Consider the following 13,472-nt stretch of genomic DNA (forward strand, 5'->3'; position numbering starts at 1 on the left):
AATTAGGAACCATTCTTTCAATATCATCTGCTGCTGACGTACCCGGGCTCCCAGGAGGAGAGGCTGCCAGGCCTGCTCCGCATGAACCCTCCCTCGAACAGATGCTCAACCCCATGATTTCCAAAGGGCAGCCTGGACCCCCCGCACTGAACAGCATCCAAACGCTTCTCTGGTTCACGTGCCACGTCTGTTTGCAAACCTCCTTTGAAACTCTCTGAACAGAATATTATTCTTTAGTGGAAATTCAAGTGGTGACATATTTTGGTATTTCATGAGCACATTTTGAGAAATGAGGGAATTATTTTTTGCGGGGAGCACTGACATCAAAGTTTTCTACAGACTATCAGGTATTTTTGCTCAAAAACTTTAAGCTGGAAACTCAGTTCTCTTTCAAAATGCACTTTGGATGGGAAATCTTTGACCAGCCATGTCTGTGCGGCACCAAATTCTTCGCTGTTTCGGTGAAAAGCCAGCAACAGCACAAAATTGCTTGAAAGACAAAGTATATCAGCAAGTCCCTCAATAAGCCCTCATCAAGAGATCTAGTTTCACCTAGTTCTGCAGAAAATATGGCACAAAAATATATACAGACAATAGTAAATGATGATTCAGGTAGGCCAATCAGCAAGGGAGAATGAAATAAATCAGACATTTAATGAACACAAAAGATTATTCATAAATTAGAGCTTTTAAAGAGACTCTGCAAGTTTGCTGAGTGCACCCTTTCCCTGAAGGCTTTTCTGGGAATATTGGAAGAGGAATAAAAAAAGAAAGAAAGGAAAAAAAAAGAAAGAAAGCAAGAAAAGAAACACAACATTTTTTTCTCCTTTTAAAAGTGTTTCCTGCCTTCTTTAAAATATATTCACAAAGCCAAAACGACTTTTTTCATTACCTTTGACATGCTGGTAATTACCTTGCCACAAAGCGAACGCCCTTATGGGGGCTGCGTGCTGGACTCGCTATCAACCTATTTTTCTTCACTCCCACATTAACAGTCAAAAGAAGCAAGCTACTGTTTAATATTTAAAGAAAATGTTTCCTTCTTAACTGAGAAAGTTCCTCTGAAGACAGCAGGTCTCAGCAGGTGGCTTAGGAGCTCAAATTTTAATTAAAATTTCTAACTCTAAATGCAAATCACAGCACTTACTAAGAAATGCTTCCCAGCATGGACACCCTTATAAAAACATCACAGAGCCTTTAGGAAGGGGACTACATAAAGGACAGGAACATACAGTGGAGGGGAAAATCCTGCATTAACCTACCCAGACCAGATGACCTAACAAATCTCCGGATCTTTAATTTCTGTGATTCACGATGGGAACAACTTTCTTGCAAACAACTACTGGGCACAGCCCCTCTTTCATGCTGTCCCTCAAAGAAAATAAACATCTGCAGGATATAAGCTGTTCCTTAAATTAATTATTGATTTCACTCAGGCAAAATCACTTGCAATTATGGTGCCTGGTAACATTTGAAAAGCAATGATTTGGACCTGCTCCAGGCTGAGCACCTCGGGCATGGGCACACGTGTGAACACTGGCGTGTGCAGCAAAGGGCAGCTTTGCCTGCCAAAGGTTTTCCATGAGGGCCCTTCCTCGGGAACAGAGTTTAAGGGAGGCGGCAGGACGGTCACCTCCCTCCCGCAGGGGGGTCAAGGCCACCCTGGCCCTTTGGGGCAGCCCTTTCTGTTCCCTCCAGCTCCTCTGACACGTCCGGAGCCCCAAGCGCCAGCGCTGATGCCAGCCCTGCCCAGCAGCAGCTATTTCCATTTCTCTTGTGTTTCATGCGGGTAGGAGGGTCCCATTTCATCCCGTTCTGCTGCAGCCCTGCTAATTGTCTCTCCTCTCTCCAGCCTTTCTGCTGCACGGAGCTGCTCACATCCACGGCCTCAAGCCAGGCCCTGACGTAGCCAATCGAGCTGAATTCTTCCACGTCTCATGGTTAACCCAGAGGTAATTAGAGACTCTCAATGCGCTGTTTGCCCGTATCCTTATTATTTCATGGGCTTTGCTTCGTGGTGTGTTTAATGTCTCTGGATTAATTTAAGGGGTTCACCCACCTGAACTGAGGCAGAGGCTCTGCTCGCTGGGTCCTGCCCTGCTGCGCACGTACTCTGTGTATTTGATCACCAAGAGGGAACCTCTACAACTGCCTAGAGAGAACTTCTGCCCAGCACGCCACAAGCTGCTCCCTTTTGCCACTTGTATGCAGAGAACCCACATGTCCATAAACAATTTTTTTTAAAAAAACATAAAGACTATCCCTTGCTCCCTCTCCAGGGCAGCAAAACAGACTGGTCCTCATAGATCCTGTGGTCTTTAATGTGCATCCCAGGGGCGTTAGTGAGGCTGTGATCGGAGACTGCTGCTCTGTATCTGCTCACTCTGTTCCTGGGTCCCAGCGTTATAGGACAAACCAGCCCTAGCATGGAGCCTGTGACATGTTTTGCCCAGGACAGGAACGCACAAGGAATGCACTAATAAAAAGATAATGAAAAAAAACAAAAATTGTTTCCAATAAATAAATAAATAAAATAACACAGACTGTGAAGAGCTGTAAGCCAAGGAATGGAAAATTAGATTTCAGAACAGAACATGGGAAGTAACAGAAGAAAAAGCAGGAGGAACCAAGTAAGATAAATGAATTTAAAATCTCCAAGCAACGTTCCCAGCCAGACATCCTCACCTCATCACACGGGGCTATCCTGTGAATCATGTCTTTCAGATGGCCGATCATCCGTTCTTCCTGAAAATCATACGGGAATGTTTCTGTCCACTCCGTCAGCAACTGTAAGATTTTGGGTCCAAATTTTCTGATCCGTGCCTGAAAAGGAAACCAGAGTGAAGGACAGGGATTGAAACGTCCTGACTCGTTTAAGTCTCAGCAAATATGTGTCTCACTGAACGCAGGGCCAAATTTTCAAAGAAGGCACTTACGGTTGCACCTGCAAAATCTCCACGCATGCAAACAAATAGTCTGGTGCACAACTGACACATTTCTGCATGCAAGATGTACCAGTCTCTATATGCATGCACAACTGTCTGCTTTACATGCAGATTTATGTATTTTGCCCATGCAATTGGCCAGTTTATGGTTGAATGGACATATTTTGTTGGTGCAACCTTAATACCTTATTTTAAAACATCTGGCCTTTTTGCTGATTTGAACCAGATGTTCCTCCCCACAACCCTCCTACGCTTTCATCCTTTCCTGAAGGACTGGTTGCAACGTTATTCCTTGACCAACAAAGAGGTGAGTCTTTTGCTTCTTTGCTGTCTGCCAGGGGGATGCACTGCTTAGGGACCACTGGGAGATGTAACACAAGGAAGAAAAAACAGACAAAACACGGGCACGTTAGTACCTTTCCCTGGACTCCTGATAACGTTGCCTTCTTCCCACAGGAATATGACACGATAAGGACACCCACTCATGTAACCCACAGCTGCTGCCCACTTTGCTTTTGCTGGAGGATCTGCAGCAGCAGGAACAGCCTGGGGATGATGCTGGGGATGAATAGTCTGGGGCAGGAAGGGAGAGGGAGGGAACAGCACTCCTGGTGCCTTTGTATAGTGTCAATCCCCTGGCACAGGGGCTGCTTCCAAAGCTTTCATCCTCCGTTATCCGAGAACACGGAAAGAGGAAATTGCGTTGAACAATAAACTGTATTTTTATTTACAGAAAACACACACCAAAACAAACAGCCTTCTTCTGCATACGTACTGTAGCTCAAGTGTACCCTGTAATCAGGAAAAATTATACTCTTGAGCTCCACAGAGCTCTGCTTTTCAACCACGGTGGTTAAAATGCATTTTTCAGCTTTCCACCAACAACAGGTTTCAATGAACCGCATCTCTAAAAATAACTGCTGTCAGCTGGCATTAAACTCACGCTCAAAGACCAGCAGGTGGCTACTAAAAGGAAAGCTTTCTTGGAAACTACAAAGGTCCGGGGATGCGTTTGCTCCAGCTGTGTAAACTGCTGCTGTGAATCCGAGGAGAGGGCTCTGCGCAAGGCACCGGCCACGGCTCAGGGGATGGGAGGTCACTCGTGTGCAGCTGCAGTTTCAAAGCCAGCCCCACTGTCAGGGACACAAAACCAGCCGGGTGCCACCAACTGTGCATTACGACAGGGCTGCTCAAAATGCTGCTGCACTTGGGGCAGATTGGGAGTATTTCTGTAATTAGGTAATAAGATAATGCCTCTCATTTCTTGGAAAGTCTGACAGGCAGCAGCAGTCTGCGGTGCCCACATCTGAATCCTCATAAAGGTGCTTCAGGCAAAGCAGCCGCCTTAGGGAACAGAACATCTCGCATCTCAGGAAAAGGGCTTGGGCGCTGCACCTGGAACACATTTCCAAACTGCCCTCGGGCCGCACGCGCCGCCGGATCCGCCTCTCCCGGGCGGCTCACGCAGGGAAGGAGCCGCTCCGGCACCCGTGCCACCGGCCGGGCAGGAACAAGCCCATGTGCTCATGTGATGGTGACTGATGCGGTTCTGGATGCCCAAAACACTGCGTTTCAAAGCTGGGAAGGTTGATCCTGAGACAGGATCTGTTTGAGGTTTCTGTTTGAGGTTTTGCTTTTTTTATTTTTTTGGAAAATTGCAACTGATGCCTGTTTGTCTCTCCTCCACTGCACTGCAGATATCCATCTCCTGCTCCAGGCAATGTACTGGACAGGTTTTCATCAACACCCCAAGGAGAGCCAAGTGGAGCCTGGCACTGAACAAGGGGATCCGTCTCGCCCGCAGTGCCTTTCGGATTGCCAGAGGAGGCACGTGTTTTGTCACCCACTGTATCTGTCTGCTCAGTCCGTGGGCAAATTGGGAGGAGCAGAGCGGCAGGAACAGCTTGGATTTTCCCGTCTCGTTAGCTCGCTGGAGCGTCGCCGCTGCGGCAGCTCCCGGAGTGCCAGACGGAGCCCTGCTCCGCAGCGCGGCCGGCCCGGCAGGGGAAGGGCCGTGGGGAGCCGCGTGCCCTCACGCTGCCCTCACAGCGACCGGGAAGGCCCAGGGGGCTGTTTCGCACTGTACTGGGGGCAAGAAAGCAAAAGGGCAGAAATGAGAAAGGCAAAAAGGAGAAATGGAGAGGGCTGTGCTGACAGCGGCGACGGAGAGGGTTGTGCTTGCATCCTACCTCCTCGTGTCCTGCAGGCCTCACCAGAGCCTTACAGAGGTAAGGAGGAAAATCACCTGGGAAGACTGAGACAGGGAAAGGGAAACTGGAAAAGGATTCACAGTGAGTAGTGCCTGCAGCATCGCTCTTGAGCACTCATACTAGGATGCCTCAGTGTCAGGATTGCAGCACTACTGCCCTTATGAGAACACTTCTGTTCAACCCAAAGGGAGCCCAAGGCCTCTCTGTCCCTTGAAAATACCTCATGTTTTTTTGCCATAAATCCAAACTAACCTTGTCCAGCACCGGGTCATCCAGCCGCTGCTGCTCAATGCACTTGTGACAGACTCGGGACAGAAGCTCGTGAGGTTCGATGAAGAGCCTGGAACTCAGCAGGAATGTAAAGATATAGGCTTTCTGCAGAAAAGAGACAAGCAGAGCTGCTGTAAGGCAGCCACCCAGTGACTAAGATTAGCCAGGAACCCCCTGAACTCCGTGTTTATTGCTAGGCTTCTACTGCAAAACAGAGTTTCCCACTCAAAAAGTAATACAGACACCAGAGCACGGTCCCTGCTTAGACAGGAACAGCTTTTCATCACATGTGTCAATAAGTCACACTGGGACTCATGGCGGCCAGGTGGACATCCACTCTTCTGTGTTTATGAAATATAAACTTTTGAATGTTTACACTTTCTTTTAAACAGCAAAACCTGTTAGAGCAAACAGTCCACTCTTTTATAGCGGGGCACTGGGACAGGGCTGCAGAGCTGGGTGTCTGGATTGCTGACCCTGGAACTGGTTGCATGCTGCCCTTCAAACCTCCCTCGAGCCGGTGGCAGCTCCTCCCTTCCTGGCATCCAATTCCACCCTCGCTGCCCAAACCCTTGGCTACCTGCTGTGTGGAGGGCCAGGAAGAGCCCCTCAAGCTCCCTCTGCAAGAGCCAGCGCGGCTGCAGGGGACGGCAGGAGCTGGGACACAGGGAGGCCAGGGAGAGCGGAGCGAGCGCAGCTCGGGGTGCCCCGCGGCCTGGGAGCTGCAGGGACCCCCCCCAGCAGCAACATCCCCCCGGAGCCCCTGCTCGTCCCGCCCTGCCTGCACTAGGGAAGCTCTCCCTCCTTCTGCTCACTCCCACATTTGTTCCTAACAGCCAGGCTGGATCGAGCACAGCACCGCTTCACTGAAGCTCTAGGAAGGACTCTTGGATAAGTCACGGGATTATTTAAAATACTCCTGAGGAGAATTTAAAATGTATGCATGAATCCTTGTTCCTTCGCATCCTGACCCTTCCTGGCGCCTGGATTATCTTCCTTTCGGCAGACCTAGCCTTGCTCCCAAGCAGTAGGTGAAATTATTTCATATCATATATTGCCTACTGAAAATCTCACAGTCCAATCTTGCCATTACCCACTTTGATTGCCTCTCTGTTCTTTTTTAATTGATATGCTCCTTTATGACGTATTTTTAGCTGATCGGAAGCTGAGCTGCAGCTAATTTAAAACATGCTGCCTGTTCTGCATTGATAACTTTAGTGGTCTTCTAAACTCAGAAGCCAGTGCTACTCTGGCACTTTGAAATACAAGCCTTTCCATAGGGACACATTAGCACTTAAAAGTCTTCCAGCCAAACTCTGCCCTGAATTCCACTGAGGATGTGCAAATACAGTGAAGTCAATGGCTGGTAGGACCATAAACCTGCTTTCAGTGTAGATCCTTATACTATCAGTGAAGAACCACTGAATTTTCACTGAAGGAACAAAGATCTGAGCTCTGCTGTCCAGTGACTGTAGAGACTTTGCTCATACAACCATATAATGGTAAGTAAATTAAGAAGTCATCAAAATTTCTCTATTTTCGCTGAGGGAATGCTTTATATGTGCAGAAAAACTTTGATGGTTTTAGCAGCTGCTGAAATTCAGCTAATTTAATGCCAGTTCAGACTTTTTTGCTTCAATCTTCATCTAAACCTCTCTGGGATGAGCTGCTATTTTTGAAGTTCTCCTACTGCTAAATCACTAATTCATCATCACCACAGCTTTTCTTTTTTTTCCCCCTCTTCTCTTATTTAAAGACAGTATCAACTTTGGGAACTGCTCTTTCATGGAAGCAATTACGGAGCAATGCAATAGCATTTAAAGTCATGCATCAATTTACCAAGCTTTAAATGTATGCAATTTTTACATAAGCCTTCTTAATTCAAAATTAAATACATCTGCATTTTTTGCATAAAGCGCTGTCCCAATTCATCAAAATTAAACTGTTTATTATGCTGTGAATTGCTTACTTCAGGGTAGTAATCAGTGGTGGGTATAAGATGCTGGATTAGAGCATCCAGAGAGGCTGAGGTAAGGTTTCCATCCTGGAAGATCAGTCCTCCTTGCTCGTCTTCTTTCGAAGTATGTAGATGAGGGCTGAAGCCACATGGGGTAAACATGCTGGTAGACCTCAGCGTTTGGGGCATCCCTTCCTGCAACAGAGAGAAACTGGGGTCAGGGACAGATCTACTGGATTTACAAGCAGAGCCTCAGCTGCTGATGACTTGAAAAAATACACAAACCACTAATACGAGTTCCCTGTCCACAAAATCAGCACAATCCCTCCACGACACCCTCCATGAGGCCCTCTTTTACACTGGTCACCAGCTGATGACGCCTGTGATAGGGAATACAGAAAAATGGAACAGTTTGCGCCTGCTTTGAGGACACTAAATGACAGTGGCTGCTCTGGGCTCCCAACTCCAGGCAAGGTCTGGGCCAACTTTCCCTGAGGCCCAGAGCAGTCCCCAGCAGGGGCGGTGAGATCCTCGGCACTCGAATCCTGCAGGTCCGAGGAGAATGGAGCAGGAGCTGGGAAGCTCCATCCCTCTGAGAAGAAGCCAGGGAGGACTGAGGGTGGGAAGGAGCAGGAAGGTGCCAGGCAGGGCTCGAGAGGAGCCTCGAGAGGGGCCGAGGGGCAGCAGAGCCACCTGAGCGCTGGGGGACCGGCCCAGGACAACATGGCAGCCAAGCGGAGGATGCACAAGGAAAAGAGAGGAGGAGGGAGGAGAGAACATGGGAACTGAGAAGAGATTGAAAAACAAAGAGAAATGAGGAAGAGGGAAAAGCCAGACACTTGCACTATTTTTGGAACCTGAAGTTACTTAGTCCTAGATCTATACTTAGGCACTAAATATACGTTTCAGAAAGACCCTGAGCACTCATCGACTTCACTCATGCTGCAGGACACACAGCACCTCTGACAGGAGGCCATCCAACCTCAGCAGTCACCTTCCAGCTCCTTTTATTTCAGTTTTCTGGGCTCTAATGGATGACTTTCCAGGCTTCACCTCAATTTTGTGGCTTACAGTCAACTTTAACTCTTCCTTCTGTTGAGCAAAGTTGCTTTGCTTCCAGATTGGTGCATCATGGAGAAGGACCAGGCTCTTTCTCACTCCCCCATCCGCCAGCGCATCAGCCCCAGCCAAGATCTTTGCAAACACCTCTGCGACCTGCCAACCTGCTCCTAAATTTCATTTTCCTTGGGGTGAGGGAAAATGCCAAAGGGAAGCACCCAAGCACCAGTCTCTATCCCCTAAACAGCCCTGGAAGCCCGTCCTGGCCTCCAGCTCTGCCTGTTGAAGGACCAGGCCCATCCCATAGCCCTCCGGCCCCGGGGCCCATATTCTGGGGAATATACTTTATCTTAAAGACCAGAACATCCAAACGGCATCCAGGCCAGGCTGCAAGCTGAAATATTTAATTTTAATGAACGTGCAGATGTGCTCGTTCAATAAGACTCCAAGAGCAACTAACTGCTGCTTTTTGTACACAGCTCAAACTTGGTGTAGTAAATAGGAAAGACTGCCAAATCCCATCTGCTATTGCCAATGCTATGTTACATCTTGTTTCTATGGCAATAATCCCAAGAAAGATGACGCATCCATTTAGATCAAGAAATAAATCTCCTGGACATACAGCTGTCCAGAAAAGTTAAAACAATTCGGAATTTATAGGACACATCCTCATTTCAATGTAAAATAGAGGGCTCCAAGTAAAAATTTATACAGTGCAATCCCTTGCTGTCAATGCCTTTTTTATTATCAAATAGGAACATATCTGAACAGGATATTGCCTCAACTTTTGCATCTCATAAGAAAACTTGATGAAACACATAGTAATGCTACGCAAGTAAAGGTTCCCACTGTTTTTAAAACTGCATAAAGCCATCTGTCCAGCCATGGTTGACATACCTTTCAGTACTGCAAAGAAATCAAATGGCAAAGAAATTTAAAAGTGACAGCAATATATTCCTTTTAACCTTTTTCCTCCACTGGATACCTCAGTATCCAACACCGAGGAAGGCACATAATCCACAAGACACTTCTCTCTGCAAATTATGCTACTTACACAAAAATATTTGCGCAACGACTTGATTCACTGAGTCAAAAACTGGAATGAAACGATGACTAAGCCAGCGGCAAACCCGGCACTTGCAACACACGGCAAGTGCGTCGAAACCTCCAGGAAATGGTTTTCCATGCCCAAAGCTGAGGGGACACGGGTTAAGGAAGCAGCTGCCCAACCTTGCACGTAACGTGGGGCCAACTATCCACCAAAACCCATCCCCTCTCCTGTTGCCGTTTCCCTGGTCTCACGTTGCACCCACAGCACGAACCCCTCGTCAGCGCTCGCCAGCTCCAGCAGCCGCTGCCACTAACGTCCCCATGGCAAGTATAGTTACTGCTTACGTGGACATGAAATGTTCAGGAAACACTGAATGTGTTTTTCAGCGGCTTTGATGTGATAAGTGCTTTATCCTTTTATCAAAAGCTTAATTGCACTGTTTACTTTTGATCTTTGTTTCATCTCTGCCTTCCATCTGCTCTGCCTCTCTCAGGGAGGCGGCGAGCCGGGATGTGACGAAGGCAGCGGCGCTCCACACTTCCCTGCCTTCCTGCTTAAATTTCAGATTAGCAAAATAAATAGAAACCTTCCTGCTTCAGGGATGGAATCTTGAAGATTTCCCACCAAAACTATGGGAGCTGGAGAGGTGGCAGGGGAAGGTGTCCCGATAACATCATGGGTACGGTGGGCTCCTCCGTGCAAGGACTGGGGCACCTCGGGCAACGTCTTTGAGCACGAGCAGAGCGTTCACTGAGGGCACGGGGGACCCGAGACCAAGTGCAAGGCAACAGACTTGAACAAATATCCCTGACCTAGCGGGACTGGAGAGCTTCGTGCTGGTCTGAGAACAGAGGCAGGGGATGCCTCCCACCCCATTCCGTCTGGACCCTGCACCATCTTCATCAACTCGGGTCCAGATGTAGCTGGAGTCTCCAAAGAGGCAGCTACAGAAAGCGTGGAGCTCCGAGCTGCCGCTGAAGCCCAAAGGCAGAAGCAGACCCGGCGGGGAGCAGCAGGTTGCACCGCGGGTGCGGGTCTGGGGCCCTCCTCAGCGACAGCGTTGCAGACAGGCTGCAGGAAACACCCGGAGCCAGGGGGATCCTGCTGTTAGTAACCACGTTATTTGGCAGGGAGACGCTTTGTCAATGATGGCTGAAAAGGACAGAGAGCTGCGTTTGGGATGAGGCTGCGGATACTTCCACGGGCTCATCCTGTCAGGGCTTCCACAGCTCTCCAGGTGCTGGATGCAAAAACGAGCTCCTGCACTTCGAGGCCGTAGCTCCAGGTTGCTCCCTGACGGCCACCTTGGCCGCGGTGACTGCCGCAGGTCCCCGGGCACCGCGGGGACACAGAGGAAGTGCTCAGGTAGCTGATAGAGCCCGGCCTCGCCGTGGGCACAGGCCCCGCTGCGCAAGAGCGGCTGGTTCGAGCACAGGGGATCCAAGAGCCTCCTGCCGAGAGGGAGGGCTGCAAGGGCAGCGCGGGGACACCGGCCGCGCTGGGGACACGGACCAGGCCAGAGACACGGACCAGGCCGGGGACACGGACCAGGCTGGGGACACGGACCAGGCTGGGGACACGGGCCGCGCTGACACCCCTGCAAGCGGGTGCAAGGGGAGAAGCCGAGAGGGAACACGGCAGCAAGTCCCCTCCAGCCAGCCCAAACCACGGCAGCAGGGACTGCGCCAACACGTGCTCATTCTTCTACATGAATTTTAGTGATTTTCAAGCTATTCATCCCTGCAGACAAGAAAAAAAGAAAAAATCCTAGCAAGATAATCATAACGACTTAAAATTCAGACCTTTCTTCCTTTTGTAAGGAGGGAAGCAGAGAAAGGAGGAGGGAAAAAAAACTCAAGGGTTTCAGAAAACAAAAAACAAACCACTGCAAAGTAATTGCTTCCATTTGTCAAGGCCACGGTTATAAATGTTCTTCTCCAGCAAGAGTACTGGCATTAACAAACTCCTAATGCATTTGATGCTGATGTAATTAGGAAACTGATAGCAGATGTAACTTTCTTTTCACCTTTTCAACACGCCATAAAACATTCAATTTACAGCCCATGGAGTTGTGAGATTGCACAAAACCCAACCTGTCAATCCCAATAATGTTGGGAACGGTAAAATGAGGAATATAATGAATGTACGCAGCATAGCGACACAAAAGCATTGCCAGGGATAAGAACTGAGGGACTGGAAAGGTGGGAAGAAAGCGTTTAACCAAACTAAGTGACAGTGATTACACCTACAAGCCAGTGCCTCTCCTGCTCTCCTAGTCACACCTTGCATTGGCTGGGGCACTTCTACTCTGATTCACAGGAATGGAATTACAAGAGAAGGGGGAGAATTTAGGGACTTTGGTTTTTGGGTATCTAATCAGACTTATATGAAAACTCGATTTCCTTTGATGCCACCTGGTTTTCACCTCCAAGTCATCTCCCTTTCCAAATCACTCGCTCCCCTCTATCAGGTTCACTCGCAACCCCCTCACGTGGAGCTGCCTTCAGGTGTTGAGATAGGAAAGAAAAAACCTCTGCTCAACCTAAACCTCCAAGAGTCCAGAGCAATCCTGTGCAAAGGAAAGAAAACCAGGCAGAACACTTCCAAAATGCATCGTGGCAAAAGGCAGCCCCTGAGGGGACGTTAGGAGGAGCCTTGCGATGCCTGCAAAACTTTCTTTTTTTTTCTGAGTAAAATTTCTCTTGCGGGGAGGAGAAATTCCCATACGCACCTGGTGTGGCCCAAAGCAAAGTGCTCTGGAGAGGAATCTCCATGGGAGTTTCTGGAGCAGCTAAACGAGAGCTCTATTCCCTGACACATGCACATACCTGCACTCAGAGCCATCCCCATGGAGAAGCACGTGTGTATCTACCAGCTGAACTTGTTCTGTCGTGACAGCGAGAGCGATCATAGCTACCATTATACCAGAGGTTTATGACAAATACCTCGCAGCCAAAATACTCCAGTGAAAAAACAACTACTCCAAGCAATTACCTAGAAATCGGATGGACATGCTTCAGAAAGAGGCCCCATTTACAGGTAAGGAGGAGGCATTAAATCAATTACCGCTGCAGCGCTTGCAAGAATAAGGTCACCTTGCTGAAGGAATATTTCTGTTTATGCTCATGTCTGAGTATTTCGTTCGATAGAGAAAAATGAAAACCTGATTATCGTGAATTTGGTGGACTGGTCTGAAGCAGAATGTAAATCAGAAGTGAGAAGATTTATGGCCCATTAAATTGAACTCCAATCAAAATCCCATTCAGGCAACAGTTCCCTAGGGGCTTCAATTTGTTAGTGCCACATTTTTTTAATAACTTTCTTTTTCATGTAACATCAGCAATAATAAAAGCCCTTCAATAACAAGCAGGGCAACGAACATGTTATTTATCTTAAAATGCCATCATTGCTCGGAATCAAAAAGAATCGAAACCACATTCTGTAATAACAGAGAAACGATCCCACATAAAACTACCCTAAGGTTTTTTCTTGGTAAAAAGGTTTTTTTCTTGGTCTCGGAACAATTTCTCTTTTCCTTAGAAAATAAAGAGGGAGACCCTGGACCAAACCCAAGCAGGCGGCGTTCCCAGAAACCTCGGACATGGAGGGGAGTCACTTGGCTTGGCCAGTCAGCTCTGATAGGCCTGGAAATGAGGCAGAATGTTGATTTTTGTGCTTTGCCAGGAGATGTGGCAGGGGAGAGGAAGTTACTTAACGGCAATAACCGCTGTCGATGTGAAGAGTCGTGTGTTTTCGCAGGGCAGTCTGGGCTGCGACGTTATCAAGTCACACTTAGAAATAAGAAAGCCATCGTGGGAATTGCACTTGAGATACACATGCAGGGCTATGACACTGCTACTGCCTTCAGCCCCTTGGAGAACAAACCTGAGGAGCCTCTGAGGAACCAGAGGGGCTTAAAAGCAGCCGCCGGTGCTGCCCGAGCAAGGCCACCTCTCCCCATCCAAATGAAGGTCGTCTCC

The 13,472-nt window shown here is 48.4% G+C and overlaps 1 protein-coding gene across 2 annotated transcripts in view; it reads right to left on the reverse strand.

The window, feature by feature from the left end:
• Positions 1 to 13,472, reverse strand: part of RASGEF1C (RasGEF domain family member 1C) — a 58,042-nt gene that overhangs the window by 17,598 nt on the left and 26,972 nt on the right. For both annotated transcript variants that reach the window (XM_088536755.1, XM_088536754.1), the window contains 3 exons: positions 7,395 to 7,577; positions 5,408 to 5,530; positions 2,686 to 2,823 (listed from right to left, as the gene is read on the reverse strand). In XM_088536755.1, coding sequence (XP_088392881.1) covers positions 2,686 to 2,823; positions 5,408 to 5,530; positions 7,395 to 7,571 — 438 coding nt within the window. In that variant the 5' untranslated portion in view covers positions 7,572 to 7,577. The remainder of the gene's footprint in view (positions 1 to 2,685; positions 2,824 to 5,407; positions 5,531 to 7,394; positions 7,578 to 13,472) is intronic.

This window comes from Tinamus guttatus, unplaced genomic scaffold, assembly GCF_059628265.1.
Source record: "Tinamus guttatus ecotype Peru unplaced genomic scaffold, ASM5962826v1 Tinamus_guttatus_pri_ptg000710l, whole genome shotgun sequence".
Lineage (NCBI taxonomy): Eukaryota > Metazoa > Chordata > Aves > Tinamiformes > Tinamidae > Tinamus > Tinamus guttatus.